This window comes from Hemicordylus capensis, chromosome 4 (assembly GCF_027244095.1).
Source record: "Hemicordylus capensis ecotype Gifberg chromosome 4, rHemCap1.1.pri, whole genome shotgun sequence".
Classification (NCBI taxonomy): Eukaryota; Metazoa; Chordata; class Lepidosauria; order Squamata; family Cordylidae; genus Hemicordylus; species Hemicordylus capensis.
In genome coordinates, this window is record NC_069660.1 from 93656577 (window position 1) to 93672993 (window position 16417).

Sequence of the window (16417 nt, forward strand, 5' to 3'; positions counted from 1 at the left end):
AACCTACTTCCCGACAAAGACTTTCCAAATGGCTGGTGCAATTGATATCCACCTATGACAAACTAAGCATCTTAGCACTATCAAAGCCCATTCCACAGGGCTGTAGACACCTCTGCTGCTCATCTGTCTGGCACTGGTTTTTCTGAGATAAGGAAAGCCACTACCTGGTCTTCAGATTTGCCCTTTAAGCATTATGTCTTAGACATGTGAGCTGTGGCTGAGGCTGGTTTTGGGCAGGCTGTTCTAAAGAAAGTTCTCTAACCATACTCCTTCAGACCCACCGCCTTTCCAGCCGAGCTTGCTAAATCACCCAAGTTGTGAAGGAAACCGGATCACCCTTAAGATAAACAGGTTGCTTACCTGTAACTTTTGATCTTTTGGAGATCCAGTATCATCTACCATAAACCATCTACCCTTTTTTAATTTATCTTGTGAAGTTCTCTTTGAACAGTAGCTGTTTAGAAATTGAGCTAGGAAGCAGTCTGCCACCGAAGATGCTGAGTGCTTCCCCCTCCCCGGCCTGTGTAGGGTGGAATTTCAGAGAGCTTTGAGGGGCTTAAAATCCTTCCACAGGGACTACTGAGCAGGCACAAAGCCCATGTTGTGAATGATACGGGATCACCAAAAGTTACAGGTAATCAACCTGTTTTTTCTTAGGGCTCCACCTTACACTTACAGAAGTCTAAAGGAGATTCTAAGATTCCAGAATCTATCCACAATTCTGGTGGTGGTTGGTTGCGTGTTTTGTTTTTAAATAACCCATCCTACCTCCCGGACCAGTCTGTCAAAAAGGTAGTGTTGAGTCACCACTTCTATCCAGTTTCTATCCACCTCCTCACCAAGATGGGAATCTTCACATTCTTTTAATTTAATTAGAGCTGTGACCTAAAGGGGAGGAGGAGAAAAAGCAACATCACAGAAAGGTTTCTTTATGAAAGTGAGAAAATATCCTATCATACCAATTCACAATTGTCCAACATCCACTGCACTGCATAACTGTCTGGTACAGCAAGGGGCCAAATTGTCCAAACTTTGAGGAGTTCTGCTCAGAAGGAAACTTCTTAGACAGCAGTTGAGTCCTAGATTTACAAGCTAACTAACTTGTAAGTGATGACAGTCCTCCTGTTTGGACAGACATTATAAAGAAGTTGGGGTATTTGCTGAGGGACTGACCACCCCCCACCCCCACGACTAACTATTTTTCCTGGAATATGTCTAGCAACTTGTGCCTTAAGAGTCTTTTTAAAAAGCAATTGGAAATGAAGAAGCTCTTATTTTGACAGGGAGCGTATTCTAAATCCCGAAGGCAGCTACAGAGAAGGCCCGGTCCTGAGTCGCCACCAGACAAGCCAGTGGTAGCCATAACCAGACCTCCCCAGATGATCTTAATAAGTGGTAGGGTGCATGACAAAGGAGACATTCTCTTTAAGTATCATGAACCCAAACTGTTGAGGGCTTTATAGGTAATTGCCAACACTTATTTCATTGGGAAACATCTCCCCAGCCAGTACAGTTCTTTTATAAAATGGTGATTATAGCATCCCTTCGGGTTGTCCCAGAGAGTCTGGCTGCTGCATTCTGTACTGGTTTTTTCTGGACTATGTACAAAGGCAGCCCCATGTAGAGTGCATTACAGTAGTCAAGCCTGGATTGTTTTAAGATCATTTACCTCCAGACATGGGCATAGCAGACTTATCAGCTGAAGAATTGATACGTCAGGATTTTGATACCAAGAGCACCACCACAAATTCTCCTTTCTATACAATCCTAGTATCCATTAAGGTTAATGCAAATAAGAGGCTTGGAGGTTTCTGGTTTCATAATGAGAAGAACAAGCATGAAAGTATAACTGGAGTGTGCACTGAAACGGAAGAGCAGGATCTGATCACACCTTCCCTGATTTGCAGGCAGACACCACACAAAAGTCAAATCTTCTTTAGTATCTTACCTGTGTATTGAAAGCATCCTCTGTCAAACCCTTCAGTTTTTCCTCAAAGCATACAAGAAATTCTTCTATCTTGCTATCTACTAGTTCAGAGCTGAAATAAATAAACTGGGGTTACATTCAAATACTGTATGTATTCCATATACCTGTCCAGGCAAAGAATATTACAACAAATACTGAGATAGGACAGTACTCATTCATACATCTGACACCCTCTTATAGCCATATCGCAAGCAGAGTACAAAAACAGCTTTAAAAGGTTATTTTTAGCCCTCCTTTTCAACCCTGTCAGATTTCCAAAGCATAACATTCAATTACTTGGCTTTTTCTCAAGCTTTAACCTTCATTTAACATCCCTACATGTCAGTAATCCCAATGGTGCTATAGCAAGGCTTACAAAAGGGAGACGTCAGACAATTTGGAGGAGGTCTCTATTTGTTGAGGAAAGTGGACAGAGTTCCAAAATAGCACACACAGGACCTAGGAGTTGCTTATGCAGTATAACCTCAAGACCCTGGGACTTCTTTGAAAGCCAAGTTACCTCTGAACTGAATGCTAGAATTTTAATCTCCTATGACTGTTTAGACTAACATTTTTATTTATTTATTTAGCACTACTATACCGCCCAAACCTCACGTTTCAGGCCGGTTTACCACAAGCAAACAAAAAGCTAAAACATTAGTTAAAATAAATAACCAAAAAACTTAACAGTAGTTAAAACAAAATAAATGACATAGTAAAAGTTAACATTAGAACAATTTAAATTTTCTAAAGCAATGTTTTAAAATGATGATAAAACTTAACTAAAAGCCTGGGTGAATAGGTGTGTCTTTAAATACTTTTTAAAAGTTGTCAGAGATAGGGAGGCTCTTATTTCAGCAGGGAGCGTGTTCCAAAGCTCTGGGGCAGCAGTGGAGAAGGCCCATGCCCGAGTAGCCACCAAATGAGCCGGTGGCAACTGCAGACAGATCTCTCCTGATGTTCTCAATGGGCGGTGGGGTTCATAAGAAAAAAGACATTCTCTTAAATAGCCAGGGCCCAAGCAGTTTAGGGCTTTATAGGTTATATTATTATTATTATTACTATTATTAATTTGATTTCTATACCACCCTTCCAAAAATGGCTCAGGGCGGTATAGAAACAGCACCTTGTATTTTGCCTGGAAACCTATCTGTAGCCAGTATAGAACTTTCAATACAGGAGTAATATGGTCTCTCCGAGATGACCCAGAGACCCACCTGGCTGCGGCATTTGAACCAGCTGTAGTTTCCGGACTACATACAAGGACAGCCCTATATAGAACAAGTTACAGTAATCCAGTCTGGAGATTACCAGCAGATGTACCACTGTTCTGAGGTTGTTTATCTCAAGAAACGGACGCAGCTGGCATATCAGCCAAAGCTGATAGAAGGCACTTCTGGCCTCTGCCTCAACCTGGGAGAAGCTCAGATTCAGAGGAACCCCAAGACTGCATACGTGTTCCTTCCGGGGAACTGTGTCCCCATCCAGAACAGGCAGATCAAACTCATCTCCCAAGTTTCAACCCCACACAATGAGTACCTACGTCTTATCTGGATTCAGTATCAGTTTGTTATTCCTCATCCAGTCCATTACCTCCTCCAGACAGGCATTTAGGGAGGTTATTCCCCCTCCCGATGATGTTCGCATGGAGAAGCAGATTCGGTTGCCATCAGCATACTGATAGCACCCTGCACCAAATCTCCCGATGATCTCTCCTAGAGGTTTCATGTAGATGTTAAACAACATCTGAGACAATATGGAGCCTTGAGGGACACCATACAAAAGTTCAGATTTTGAAGAACAACAGTCTCCAAGGGACACACCTGCCCGAGAGGTAGGAGCAGAACCACTGCAAAGCAGTGGCTCCCACTCCCAACCCCCTCAGACGCTCCAGAAGGATACTATGGTCGATAGTATCGAAAGCCACGGAGAGGTCCAGAAGGACCAACAGAGTCACACTTCCTCTGTCCATTCCACTTGGAGATCATCCATCAGGCTGACCAAGGCAGTCTCCACCCCATAGCCAGCCCAGAAGCCAGTTTGAAATGGGTCTAGATAATTAGTTTCCTCTGGAAACTGGAGCTGGGAGGCCACCACCCTCTCAATTACCTTGCCCAGCCACGGAAGGTTGGAAACAGGCCTGTAGTTGCTCAACTCTGAGGGATCCAAGGTAGGCTTCTTCAAAAGCGGTCTAATAATTGCCTCCTTAAGATAAGGAATCATCCTGCCTTCTCTCAGAGATGCATTTATAATCTCTACCAGGCCTTCTACAACAGCCCCCTTGCCAGATAGTATAAGTCCTGTCGACCAAGGGTCAAGAGAACGTGGTAGGTCGCACCATTCCAATCAGCTTGTCCACATCCTCAGGAGTCACAAACTGGAACTGATCCAACTTAACCACATAAGAGTCGTCACTGGACAACTCCACATCAGACACTGAAGTAATTGTGGAGACTGAATCTAAGTTGTCCCGAATACGAGAGATTTTCCCCAAAAAATTCATTAAACATGTCACAGCAGGTAATCAATGATTTTAGATTGTGATTCAAGGGAGGAGGGGCACATACTAGCCCTCTCACAACCCTAAACAGCTCCGCTGGACGTGAACTCGTGGATGCAATATGGGCAGAAAAGAATTGCTTCTTTGCAGCATGTATCGTCTGAGCACAGCTCTTCAAATGTGCTCTTTTGTAATCTGTCGAATTGGAGTCGAGTCTTTCTCCATTTGCACTCCAGTCATCTATCTCGCCACTTCAGCCCCGTAGTTCTTCCGTATACCAAGGGGCCAATTTCAAAGCAGGTCGGATAGGACGATTAGGAGCGATCATGTCAACTGCCCAGGTGAGTTTGCTGTTCCAGTTTTCCACCAGGGCATCGACAGGATCGCTAGCAGAGCTGACACTAAAGCCCTCCAAGGCTTCTTGAAACCCCATTGAATCCAATAACCTTCTCAGGCGGACCATCTTAATAGGTCCCTCACCCCTGCGAAGGTGGGAAGTGATTGTGAGTGCAACCTTAACCAGATGTGGTCCGTCCATGACAATGGGGAAATGACAGGAGTCCCCACCCACGGCACACCACCCTGATCAGAATGAAAGACCAAATGAAGCATGTGACCTGCAATGTGCATCGGTCCCAAGACCCCTTGAGATAGGCCCATAGTCATCACTCCTGAGCCATCCCAGACAATTTGGTCCTGAAATGAACACTGAAGTCCCCCAGCACCACAAACCTGGGAGACTCTAACACCAAGCCCGAGACCAAGTCCGTCAGCTCAGTTAGGGACAAATTGTTCTGGATTGACCTGGCATTACAGAGGAGCAAGGTGAGGTTCCAAGGGTGGTCGGCATTGCTCCCCAAGGTCAAAGAGCTGGCAGGACAGCCAGAAGGGGAAAGCAACAACTATTAGGTTTCCAAGTCCCCTTCCCCTGTAACAGCCCGTTGACCTGCCAACATTACTACTTCTGTTACATCAGCTGGTCGTAGCCCCAAGCAGATTACTATAGGTGCTGCCCATTGTCTGGTAGTCTTTTAGGGCAGGAGGGAACAAGCATGTATCAAAGACGTTATGTTCACATGCCATTATGTGTCAAACTGCACCTTGGTTCCTCTACTTTACACAGGGGTTGTTCCCAGCAATGCTGTTGACAAGTCCCAGAGATGTGCAACGGCTGCAGCACTTAGCTCACTGCACCAAGAAATCCTTCACCTTCAATTTTAATTCTTGTTACTACATCCATGCCCCGCTAACTTGGCAAAGAGGCACCTTTTAACATGGTGATTCTCTTTATTTAGCAGGGGGAGAGTAACTGGCCCTATCCATCTTTCTTATTTATTACTTCTCTGTGTAAACCGCCCTGGGCCATTTGTGGAACAGCGGTACAGGTTGAGTATCCCTTATCCCAAAAATCCAGAAGGCTCCAAAAATCCAGACATGACACTGGCGGTGGTAGTAGCAGTAGTAAGTGGCAGCTGCAGGTGTTCTCACTACATACGTGTAGTGCTGCGGCTTCTTGGGCTGCACTTGGAGCACGCTGGCGGGCGCCACCAATCTGGTCGTGGGAGGCCCAGTCGCTACCGGGCCATTAGACATGTTTCTGTCTTCCGCTCCGTCGCAAGCTACCACCACAGAGAGAGCTTTATTATTCACTCTGCATGGTCCGCCCGGAGACCGCAACACTCAGGTGCTGCCGCCGCCGCCGCTATTACCACCCCAGGTTACCTAAAGCATGCTGGGGCTTGTAGTCCCGGTGATGGCAGAAAGTCCCCCCACCTTTTTTTTACTGGGCTTCCAGGCCTTGAAACTACAACTTCTCAAAATCCGGAAAAGTCCAAAATCCAGAATACTTCTGGTCCAGATAAGGAATACTCAACCTGTATAGAAATCATATAAATAAATAAAATCCCTGACCTCCATCAAGTCCCAGTGTGAGAGGCCTCCAGAGAGGTGGTTTGCACAGGAGACCCACACCAAAGCCTGTGGGATCCAAAGGTGGAAAGGAGAGGGCAAGTCCACTCCTTATACTTCCTCTTTCAGACTCCTACACCCATAGGGAGACCTGACAGGAAGAGCACACAGGAGGAGAGGAGAAGGGATAAAGTCCTTTCCTCCTCTGCAATGCTACCTCCAACCATGATTTTAAAAATAAATCAGTGATTTCCACTGATTTCCTATAAACTAGATTTTGAATAGGCAAAGCTGAAAAACATTTTAATATTTCAGTTGCTAACAATCCATAGCAACTTTAAACCAGAATCACTGCATAAGCCAGGGGTTCTCGAATGTGCTCCCCAGATCATGTACAGTCCAACACCTGAGGACTGAAGTTTGAGAACCCCTACTGTAAGGCAATAAGAGACCAGGATTCCCCTTGGGAATCTCAGCAGACAACAAAAGGCTAATTCCAGAAGCATTAAAAAAAATCACAACTCCACTTGATTAAAACTGCTGTATAATATGAACAAATGAGCAAAGGCTTCTGAATGAAACATGATGAACAGGAAGCATACAGCAACAAATTAAGGAACTGTACATTACTGCTTTTGGCCTGCAGCAGGGCAGTTCAACAAAGGAACAAACGATTGTGTACATCTGCAAAAGCCCCTAGGGAAGCATAAAAGTTAGTTATTTTACTAACCCATATATCTCTGTCAGTGTCCAGAGGAAGCATGCATCCCACAAAAATTCTATTACATTGTTTGAGGGTTGGGCAGACTAGAAGATTCACAGAAGAGTTCACGTATTTTCCATTTTAAGGATACTTGAGCTAGAATATCAGCTCTGAAGAACCACTGAGCTTACAGGACCTCCCACAATGTCAAGACTGAAATGTAAGTTAACCAGTGTGCCACTCACTTGAATTTGGTCGCCTGTGTTGCTACCGTAACAGAGAAGCCCAGTATTCCTGATGTATTCCTGCAAGTTGGGTACACATGGTACCTAAAATAGATATAGATATATGAGAGAGAGAGAGAGAGAGAGAGAGAGAGAGAGAGAGAGAGAGAGAGAGAGAGAGAGTCTCCGTAAGAAAGATGGTTTTACATCCTGAGTACTCAATGCACCTACATTAGTTAGGTCAAAATATCAGCTTCAAATCAGATTAGCTCAATATTTCACTGGTACAAAAACTGTTCTCTTCACATGTACAGCTAAAAGCTTTGTCTAGAAGGCAGCTGCCAAAAATCTAAAAATTTAGGACATGTTGCTTTTATTCTTATAACAAAAGCAAGCCACTGGATGTTTTGGCTTTTTAAATTTTAAATTATCATCATCATTACCATGCTAACTGGCCCTATCCACCCCCAGCACAGTACCTCCAGTGACTGTTACTGGTGTCTCTCTTACATTTCTTTTAGATTGTGCGCATTTTGGCTTGAATCCTAACCACTATGAGTTGAGTGTTGTTTACAGGATGGAGTTGACAGCCCCCTGTGCCTTGCCATTCTAGTCAAGCTTGCAGTACTTCACAATTCACTACCAAATACCCGGGCCATTCCCCTGTACAAAGTTTTCCTTCCTTCCAAATATGGCAGCTGAATGGGACTTACCCCAGAGTTTGCTTGGTTCGCAAGAAGTCAAAACAAGGCTCCTCCATGTACATCTGAAATTCAGCAAGGTTTAAATCAAGATTGGCTCTGTGCTTTTTGAGGGGATGGGAGTGGGGAGTAAGCTTTCTCAACCTGTTGAATCCCCAAGTGCTCAAGGATAGGTAACTTCAATAAGCAAGTTAATAAAAACCCCTTTTTAAAAAAAAATAAAAAATCAGCCATTAGAGCTTCCTATTCACCCTAAGAGATATAAAATAGTAGTTCAAGTAAGTAAAGTTGGCTTGATCCAAATTATCCAAATGGAAAACCATGAAATCTTAAAGCCATCTGCAGTCCCATGTTGGATCAGACCAAAGTCCATCTAGTTCAGCATCCTGCTTTCCAGAGATGATGTCTCTGCACTGCCAAAAGTGTAGGATTTCCAACCAACCCAACCGTGGCACTGTTGAGACGTGCCATGTCAGCCCCTCCCAACAGATCATGTTGGAGATCCAACAGCTCTGTTAGACCTACCCCCGAATCACTACCTTTGCTTTCCCTGTGACTGGTTGGGGGCATGAGACAGGCTGCATTGCTTCAACTTTGCTCCCAAGGGAGCACAGGAAAGCAGAGAGCTACCTTCCATGGCTTGGAATTTTAGAAAGGAATCCCCCCACCCCATCGCACTTTTAAAACACTTTTCTTCTAGTTTCTGTGAGTGGCACATGTGTTTCTGGGATTGGTAGGTTTTTTCTGAGGATGCAGCTGTTGGATCTCTGACACAGTTCCAGCATAACAGAAAGGGGCCTTCCTACACTTTCTGACTGTAAGGAGGCTATCTGCTGTCAAGGAACAATTCTATCCAACAATTCCCAATGCAGGGCAGGGCAAGTTGGGCCCCATTGTCCTGTAGGCCTCAACACAATGCACTGCTCTGAGACCACTCAGATGTTTCCAAGAAGCCCACAAACAGGGCATTAAGGCAATAGCCCTTCCATACTATTGCTCCCTTCCCACAGAAACAGGTATTCAGTGTAAACTGCCTCTGAATGTGGAGGTTCCATTTAGCCATCATGAATGAATAGCTTTGCTATATAAAATACAGCAGCAGATCGAAAAAAGACTTGTGCATCTTCAAGATGTCTACACAACCCAAACAGCAAAGCTTGTATAGCCTTTGATTCACTGAGAATCACAGCTCACGTTTTCTTCTCTGTAGAAATCAGTTTTTAAAGTTTACTGTATAAGATTGTATTCATCTACAGAATGGTATGGTATGGTAGAAATCATGGTTGAAGACTCAAACAAAAGTGACTTAAAGTTTTCTTAACTGCATTAAGTTTTACATCACTTTCTCACAAGCAAGAGCTTGGCTGCAGGGCACAATGGTGTTGCTGTTTCCACACCACTCCTGTGATGCATAACCATACTTCATATAGCAATCACTATATCAATGTATACATTTTCTGGCAGAATACTCTTGTTTTCCCAAAACATCTGCAGTTTAATTGCTGGCAAAGTATCTTCACAACAGAACCACAACTTTCAGGCTGTGTGCAGCTAACGTATGTGGAAAGCCTTGCAGAACAGGGCTTTCTGTAGCCTGCAGAAAAACAGGTTGCTTACCTGTAACAGGTGATCTGGTAGTGGTCCTGGACTTTCATAACTGTGGGGTCTGCGCAGGCACAGAACCCACAGTTATGAATGTCCAGGACCACTATCCAGATCAATTGATTCCTATGCTAATATCCCTCATGGCCTAACACATACAAGCTGGCATCCAGACCAACATTATGCACATTGAAACACAAGAATGAAAGAACAATTTTCAGTGATTTCCCCTTCCTTCTGCAGCTAGGTCACTGTGCCTCCCAAAAATATGTCCATGAGAGTTGCAGAGCTTGCAGGGACATAGTTTCAGAAGGCATAGTGGGCTACATAGGAAAAGAGAGATCACCAAAAACCAACCCTCCCCTGTTGCATGCACTGAGCCATTTTGGAAGGGCGGTATAAAAATAATTAGAAAAGAATAAAATAAAATAAACAAACATCTTTTGGTGCACACAATGTTAAGTCTGCACATCAGCCATCTGGCTTTTCAAGTTTTCCATCTTGAGATGGAAACTAAACTGGAGGTCTCTGGGTCTATCATAGGCCATATTCTGGGGGTTTGTGCTGAAACAACACTTCCATGAATTAATTTGTGCACAGTACACCAATGCTACCTAAATGAATCTACATTAGAACACTGCAGTTTATACCAATGTGAGCAACACTACATGGGAGACAGATCTACTTCTCTTGTCAAAGAATCATCAGAACTTACCACAAGCAATTCCATGAGAGAATATTCTCTTAAACTCCTGGGTCCAGACTAAAAAGAGAAAGGTCAGTTGTCACTATAAAAGTTGTTATTTTCCTATTCTGCTTTCTCCAAGATAAAATAAATTAACTTAATACATAGCCGCTCTAACCATATGAGGAGATTAGGAGTAGCTTCTAGTTACATGGTAAATTGTGTTAACAGCTTCTTGAAGCCACTCTGCAATCTGAGAAAGCAGGACATGTTAACACACGACTATATACCACAACTTCCCTCTGTTTCTGGGCAGATTTCTGATGCCCAAACCTACAAAAACCTATTTATATGGTTAACGCTACCATGTGGTACACTTATAAAGGGCTACAGAGTGGTTCATGGTAGCCAGTTTCCATCTTAGGGAGACTGGCAATTTCATTTGTGGCAAAGAAAAAGTTCCAACTTGAAGCAAGTGAGATAGAAAGACCAGATGTCTGACCTCTGTTTTTATAAAAGTCATATTTATTTATTTTTTTAAAAGAGTCCTATGTCAAGCCTAATATCAATGTATGAATAAAGCAGAAAGAAGCAGTAAAAGCTTTTCTGGACTGCAGCATTTTGGACTGCAGATACATTTGGGGAAGAGGAGTTCTCTTGTATGATCCATAATTTTAAAAAATCTTGCATGCAGAAAACTAAGATATTGGGGAAAAGGTTTAGCATAGCTCTCCCTCCAAAATGCTATTTTTGTATGATAAAAGTGTGTGTGTGTCTGTGTGCGTAGAAAAACTACTATGAAGATTTCATATTAAATAATGCCACTTTCTAAAGCAAGTACAGAAGATTCAGCCAGAAAGCGTGGGGGGTGAGAAGCAAAGGGAGCATGCCATGACTAGTCATTTTCACGTTACAACTGTAACTACGCCAGAAGCTTCCATCTGCTCCCAGATGATCATTGTGTTTACACTGTTCTGCGGACTTTATGAAATAACCACTCAGAATTTATATAGGAGAGCCCCTAACTATGCACAACAAATGCACATGAAGTGATTAATACACCCACTCTTCCGCCTACAGCACCTGATAGTAGACTGTCACGTCAGAATTTGCATCCCCCTTGTTCAGCGTTTTCACTTTGCACAGCAGATGAGTATTTGGCAAGTCCATCACACGATACTGAACTGGACATGGATGTACTAGAGGGAGGAACTGCAGTTTTCTGAAAAGAACCCAAAGATCAAAATGTCAGTTGCCAACCCGCTCCATGTACCACTGTCACCCAGATACTGTAAAAATAGTCAGAACAGCCTCAGGTCACAGCCACTTAACACAGCTCAAAGGTCACAGCCACTTAACACAGCTCAAGTCTCCAACAATAAAAATGTTGAATATGCCCCCAATTTATTTATTTTTTAAAAGACTTATCATATGAAAAAAAAACCCCTATATTTAATTTTAGGAAGGGGAACTCTTGTGTATTTTAGTGGAATCTTCCCTATATCCAAGCATTAGCCAAGACACGCAGCCTTGGGTAATATTTCCTAATATAAAGGGTAGATATACTTACTTAACAACATAATCCAGAAATTCTTTGGATTCCTAGAAGAAAATAGGCAGACATTTTATTTCTTTTATTATTGTCTTCTGGCACACAAGGCCAAAACAAGAACACAAAAGGCAGTATTTTGCCTGAAGTTTAATACAGTGATGATCACTATTTTTCAAGCAGGGGTCACTTTCCTCCCTGTGCTGACCTCTACAGAGTACTGTGCTTTTCTCAGTGCTGAGAAGACCCTTTAAGACAGATGGAGCCCTCCCTTAAGAGCTCTAGGAAAAAATCACAACACTCCATGTATACCTTCCAAGGTGGTGCAGGGGCTCAAGAGGGCTCTGTTTTCCTTAAAGGAGCCCTCCCTGCACTGGCCACAGCACAGCACTGCATGGTGAGAATGGTCTTCCACACATGATGGCAGGGGGACTTTGCTGAGTATTAAGCTTTGGCCAAAGCTTCACATAGGCCCAATAAACAAGTAGTCAGGGGGTTACACAGGGTTGATGGGAGCCGCCACTGGCCCCTAGGCTTTACCATGAGGGACACTGGTTTAACCCCTTCCAGTGCTTAAACGTTTCAATGCATGGAACATTCCCACACCAGTCTCACAGAGCCCTGAAGCAACGGAGACAAGCATGGGTATGTGCCCCTAGCACATGGAAAAGAAACATTTCAATTTTACATTCTACCCACAGGGATCACTTTTACAGAAAGAGAGAGAATTTTTTGGCAGCAACTACAGGCAGTAAGTAGCATCTCAATCTCACTTGTGTTAAATTTGAGTGGGTTGGCTGGCCGTAGGCAGCCTGCTGACATATGCTTTTTTTGCAAGGCTCAGCACTAAAGCAGTTATGAATAAATACAGTTAATGGGGAGATCGCCAATAACTTGTACACTTTAGTACAACAGCAGGGCAAGCCATAGTTAGTAAACAAAAAAAAACCCCAAGTTGCTTATCTATAACAGGTGATCTTTCTGGTGATCTAAGTTCACTCACAAATTGGATTCTGTGCCTGCGCAGTAACCCCCATGGAAGAATTCCTGATCAGCCACTGCAAAAAGCAAAGAACATGGATGGATGAAGCTAGGTAAGCCATTACTACCGTGGAAGTATTCTAGCAGTGGAGAAGGCCGGGCGATTGTTGTAATTGAACATGGATCAACAGAAAGGTCACCTTACAGGTAAGCAAGCTGTTTATCTTTGCGGTGATCCATGTTCCCTCACAAATGGGGTGATTAGCAAGCTCACCAGAGCAGTAGTGGGTGCTAGGATATGGTTAGAGTGCCTTTTTTGGAAGTGCCTGACTAAAGTTGGCCTCTGCTGCTGAGAGGATGTCCACACCATAATGTTTCACAAAAGGTAGATCGGAGGACCATATAGTTGCTTTGCTAATGTTTGTCATGCTTATGCCCGGCATGTGGGCTGCTGAAGTGGCCATAGTTCTAGTTGAATGTCCCCTGACTTTTGAAGGAGGCTTGACACCTTGTTTATTGTAACAAATGAAGATTAATTCTACCAGCCAGTGCAAAAGTCTGTCTGGAGACTTTTTATCCTTATTCCCTCCCTTATGGGAGACAGTTTGTTAGATTTTCTGAATGCCTTTGTTCTGTCCATATTATAAAGCAGAGTCCTTCTGACATCCAGGGAGTGCATACATTTCTCCAAAGGAGTAGAAGGGTTCATAAAGAAGGAAGGCAAGACTATGTCCTGGTTTTAATTGAATTCAGAGATTACTTTGGATCTGAATGACGGGTCTGTCCTTAGACTGACCTTTTCCAGAAAGAACTTTGTGTAAGGGGAGTCCATTCTAAGAGCCGTTAGTTCACCGATTCTCCATGCCAATGTAACGGCAATGAAGAACACGACTTTAAAGTTAGGAATTTAAGGGAAGAGGATGGAGAATTTAAGAGGTTTGAATGGAGCTTCTATAAGTTGGAGCCAGTGTGGTGTAGTGGTTAGAGTGCTGGACTAGGACCAGGGAGACCCAAGTTCAAATCCCCATTCTAGCTGGGTGACTCTGGGCCAGTCACTTCTCTCTCAGCCTAACCTACTTCACAGAGTTGTTGCAACGAGAAACTTAAGTATGTAGTACACTGCTCTGGGCTCCTTGGAGGAAGAGCGGGATATAAATGTAAATAAATAAATAAATAAATAAATAAATAAGTAAGTGTGAACAGGACTAACAAAAGACTCCAAGTTTCAATAGGCTCTCTCACTGGTGGAAACAGATTACTGATCCCCTTAAGGAATCTTTTTTAGTCAAGGTGGGAGGATATGGTGTGAGGATGTCTTGTGGAGAGCACAGCCAAATTAACCTTAATGTGGAAGCACTGGATAGTCCTGAGTTCTTTAGACTCGTTAAGTATTAAAGGATTTGACATATGGAAGCTTTGTAGGGATCAAAACCTTTGGTAGCAGCATATTGTGTGAACCGCTTCCATTTGCATTTATAGTTTCTCCTTGTTGATTCTGTCTTGTTTAGGAGGAGGATGTCTAAAAGTTGAGCCTCCAGGCAGTTAGATTGTGGTGGAAGATGTGGTCTGATCTCTGCAACAGGAGATTTTGGCGGTGTGGAAGACAAAGTTGTTGACCCTGTGACAGGCGGAGCAGGATGGGAAAACAAGGCTGTCTGGGCCTCCATGAGATGAATAGAATGCATTGTGTTCCCTCTTGTAAGATCTTCCTCATGATTTTTTTCTGAGCAGGGGAAAGGGAGGAAATAGGTAGTACAGGTCCTTTCCCCATGTCATTTGGAAGGCATCTCCCATTGAGTCCTTTCCCAGGCCCACCCTGGAATAGTAGAGGTTACTTTTTTTGTTGCTGTGTGTTGCGAACAGGTCTATTTGTGGGATTCCCCAGTTCTGAAAGAGGTTGCAGAGGATCCCAGGATTTATATCCCATTCATGCTGTTGGGAGAAATTTAGGTCTCTGCTGAGAGCATCCACCAAGGCAGTGCCCACTCCCTTGATGTGCAGGGCTATTGGGTGTACACCATGGTATATGCTCCATTTCCACAACTGTAGCACTAGATTGTAGAGAGATTGAGAGACTGTCTCCCTGCTGATTGAGAAATGCAATTGCTGTTGTATTGCCCAGCAGAACTTGCACAACTCAGTTTTTTTAATTAGAGGGAGGAAGAATTTTAGGACATGTAACACTGCCAATAATTCCAGAAAGTTTATATGCAGAAATTGCTGTTGCAGTGTCCATTTCACCAAGCATACAGTCTCATGCAGTGGGCTGCCCATTCTTTTTAGGGAGGCATCCATTGCAACCGTTATCAATGAGGTTGGAAGTTCAAAGGTTACACCTCCGTAGAAAGAGTCCATTCTGGTCCACCACTATAGGGATCGTATGAAAGAGGCTAGAAGAGACAGCCTCATGGTTTGGCTGTCTAAATTTGCTCTGAATACCGATAGAAACCAGCTTTGGAGAGGACGCACCCTGAGCCTTGCGTGAGTTACTGTTGCAGTGCACAATGCCATCAAACCTAACAGCCTTTGAACTGCATTCACTCTTTGTTTTGGGTTGATTGTGACGGTTGAAATCAATTGCACAGTCAGTAGCCTCCTGTCCTCTGAGAGGTAAGCTTTTTTCAACAGAATCCAATACCGCTCCTATGAACTGTATATTGTGTGTGTGTGTGTGTGTGTGTGTGGTTCTAGGATTGATTTTTCCAGTTTACTTTGATTCCTAGCTTTACTAGGAGATCTAGGATGTATTGCACACTGGAGATAAGGGTATTTTTGGACTCTGAAGTCACTAACCAGTAAATATGGATATGCCCTGTGTCCTCGGGTGAGCTATTATTGCACTCATGCACTTTGTAAAGACACGGGGCGCTGTTGAAGGCCCCAAGGGTAGAACTGTGTACTGGTAGGCTCTTGAACCCAGAGTGAATCTTAGGAAATTCCTCTGTTTCAGTCTTATTCCTATATGGAAGTAAGCATCCTTTGAAACTAGTGTCACAAACTATTCTTCCCTTGCTAGTAGGGGAAGGTTGCCTTGTAAGGATATCATACGGAACTTCCTCACCTACACATTTTTTCAATTGACCTAAGTCCATGATGGGACAGAGACCCTGTCCCTTTTGAGGATTTGGAAATATTTCAAGCAGAAACCTTTCTCCTGGTCCTTCAAAGAAACTGGTTCTATCACCTCTCTTTGAAGTAAAGAATGAAATTTTAAGGTAGGAACTGAGTAGGTGACTTTTGTGCCTGAAAAAACAGGGAGGTTGGTAAATTCTATGGCATAACCTGTTGTAATGCTCAGCACCCATGCATCTGATGTTATGAGTGGAGAAAGGGTACGAGCTGGATGGGAGAAAGGGAGAATTCTTGAGATTCACCATGGGCTAGGGTGTCAAAGAGTCTGTTTCTATAGGTCTTGCGCTTTAGATCTCTGCTGTTCCCTTTGCTTTTGGGGATACTAAAATTTTGATTTTTAAAATGGACTTTTAGAAGTTTTTAAAGTGTTTTGTACTGTATTTTGTACTGTAGCATGAGCCTAAAGCTCCCGAAGAGCTCCAATAATCAATAGGTCATATCATGGATGAGTAATGTGGAGCAGAAT

At 43.4% G+C, this 16417-nt stretch overlaps 1 protein-coding gene across 1 annotated transcript in view; it reads right to left on the bottom strand.

Moving 5' to 3' along the window:
- NRDC (nardilysin convertase) overlaps positions 1-16417 on the bottom strand; it is a 91126-nt gene that overhangs the window by 12041 nt on the left and 62668 nt on the right. The window contains exons 23-29 of the mRNA XM_053249962.1: positions 11860-11891; positions 11373-11511; positions 10320-10367; positions 8015-8067; positions 7323-7406; positions 1949-2039; positions 769-885 (exon numbers count right to left, since the gene is read on the bottom strand). Coding sequence (XP_053105937.1) covers positions 769-885; positions 1949-2039; positions 7323-7406; positions 8015-8067; positions 10320-10367; positions 11373-11511; positions 11860-11891 — 564 coding nt within the window. The remainder of the gene's footprint in view (positions 1-768; positions 886-1948; positions 2040-7322; positions 7407-8014; positions 8068-10319; positions 10368-11372; positions 11512-11859; positions 11892-16417) is intronic.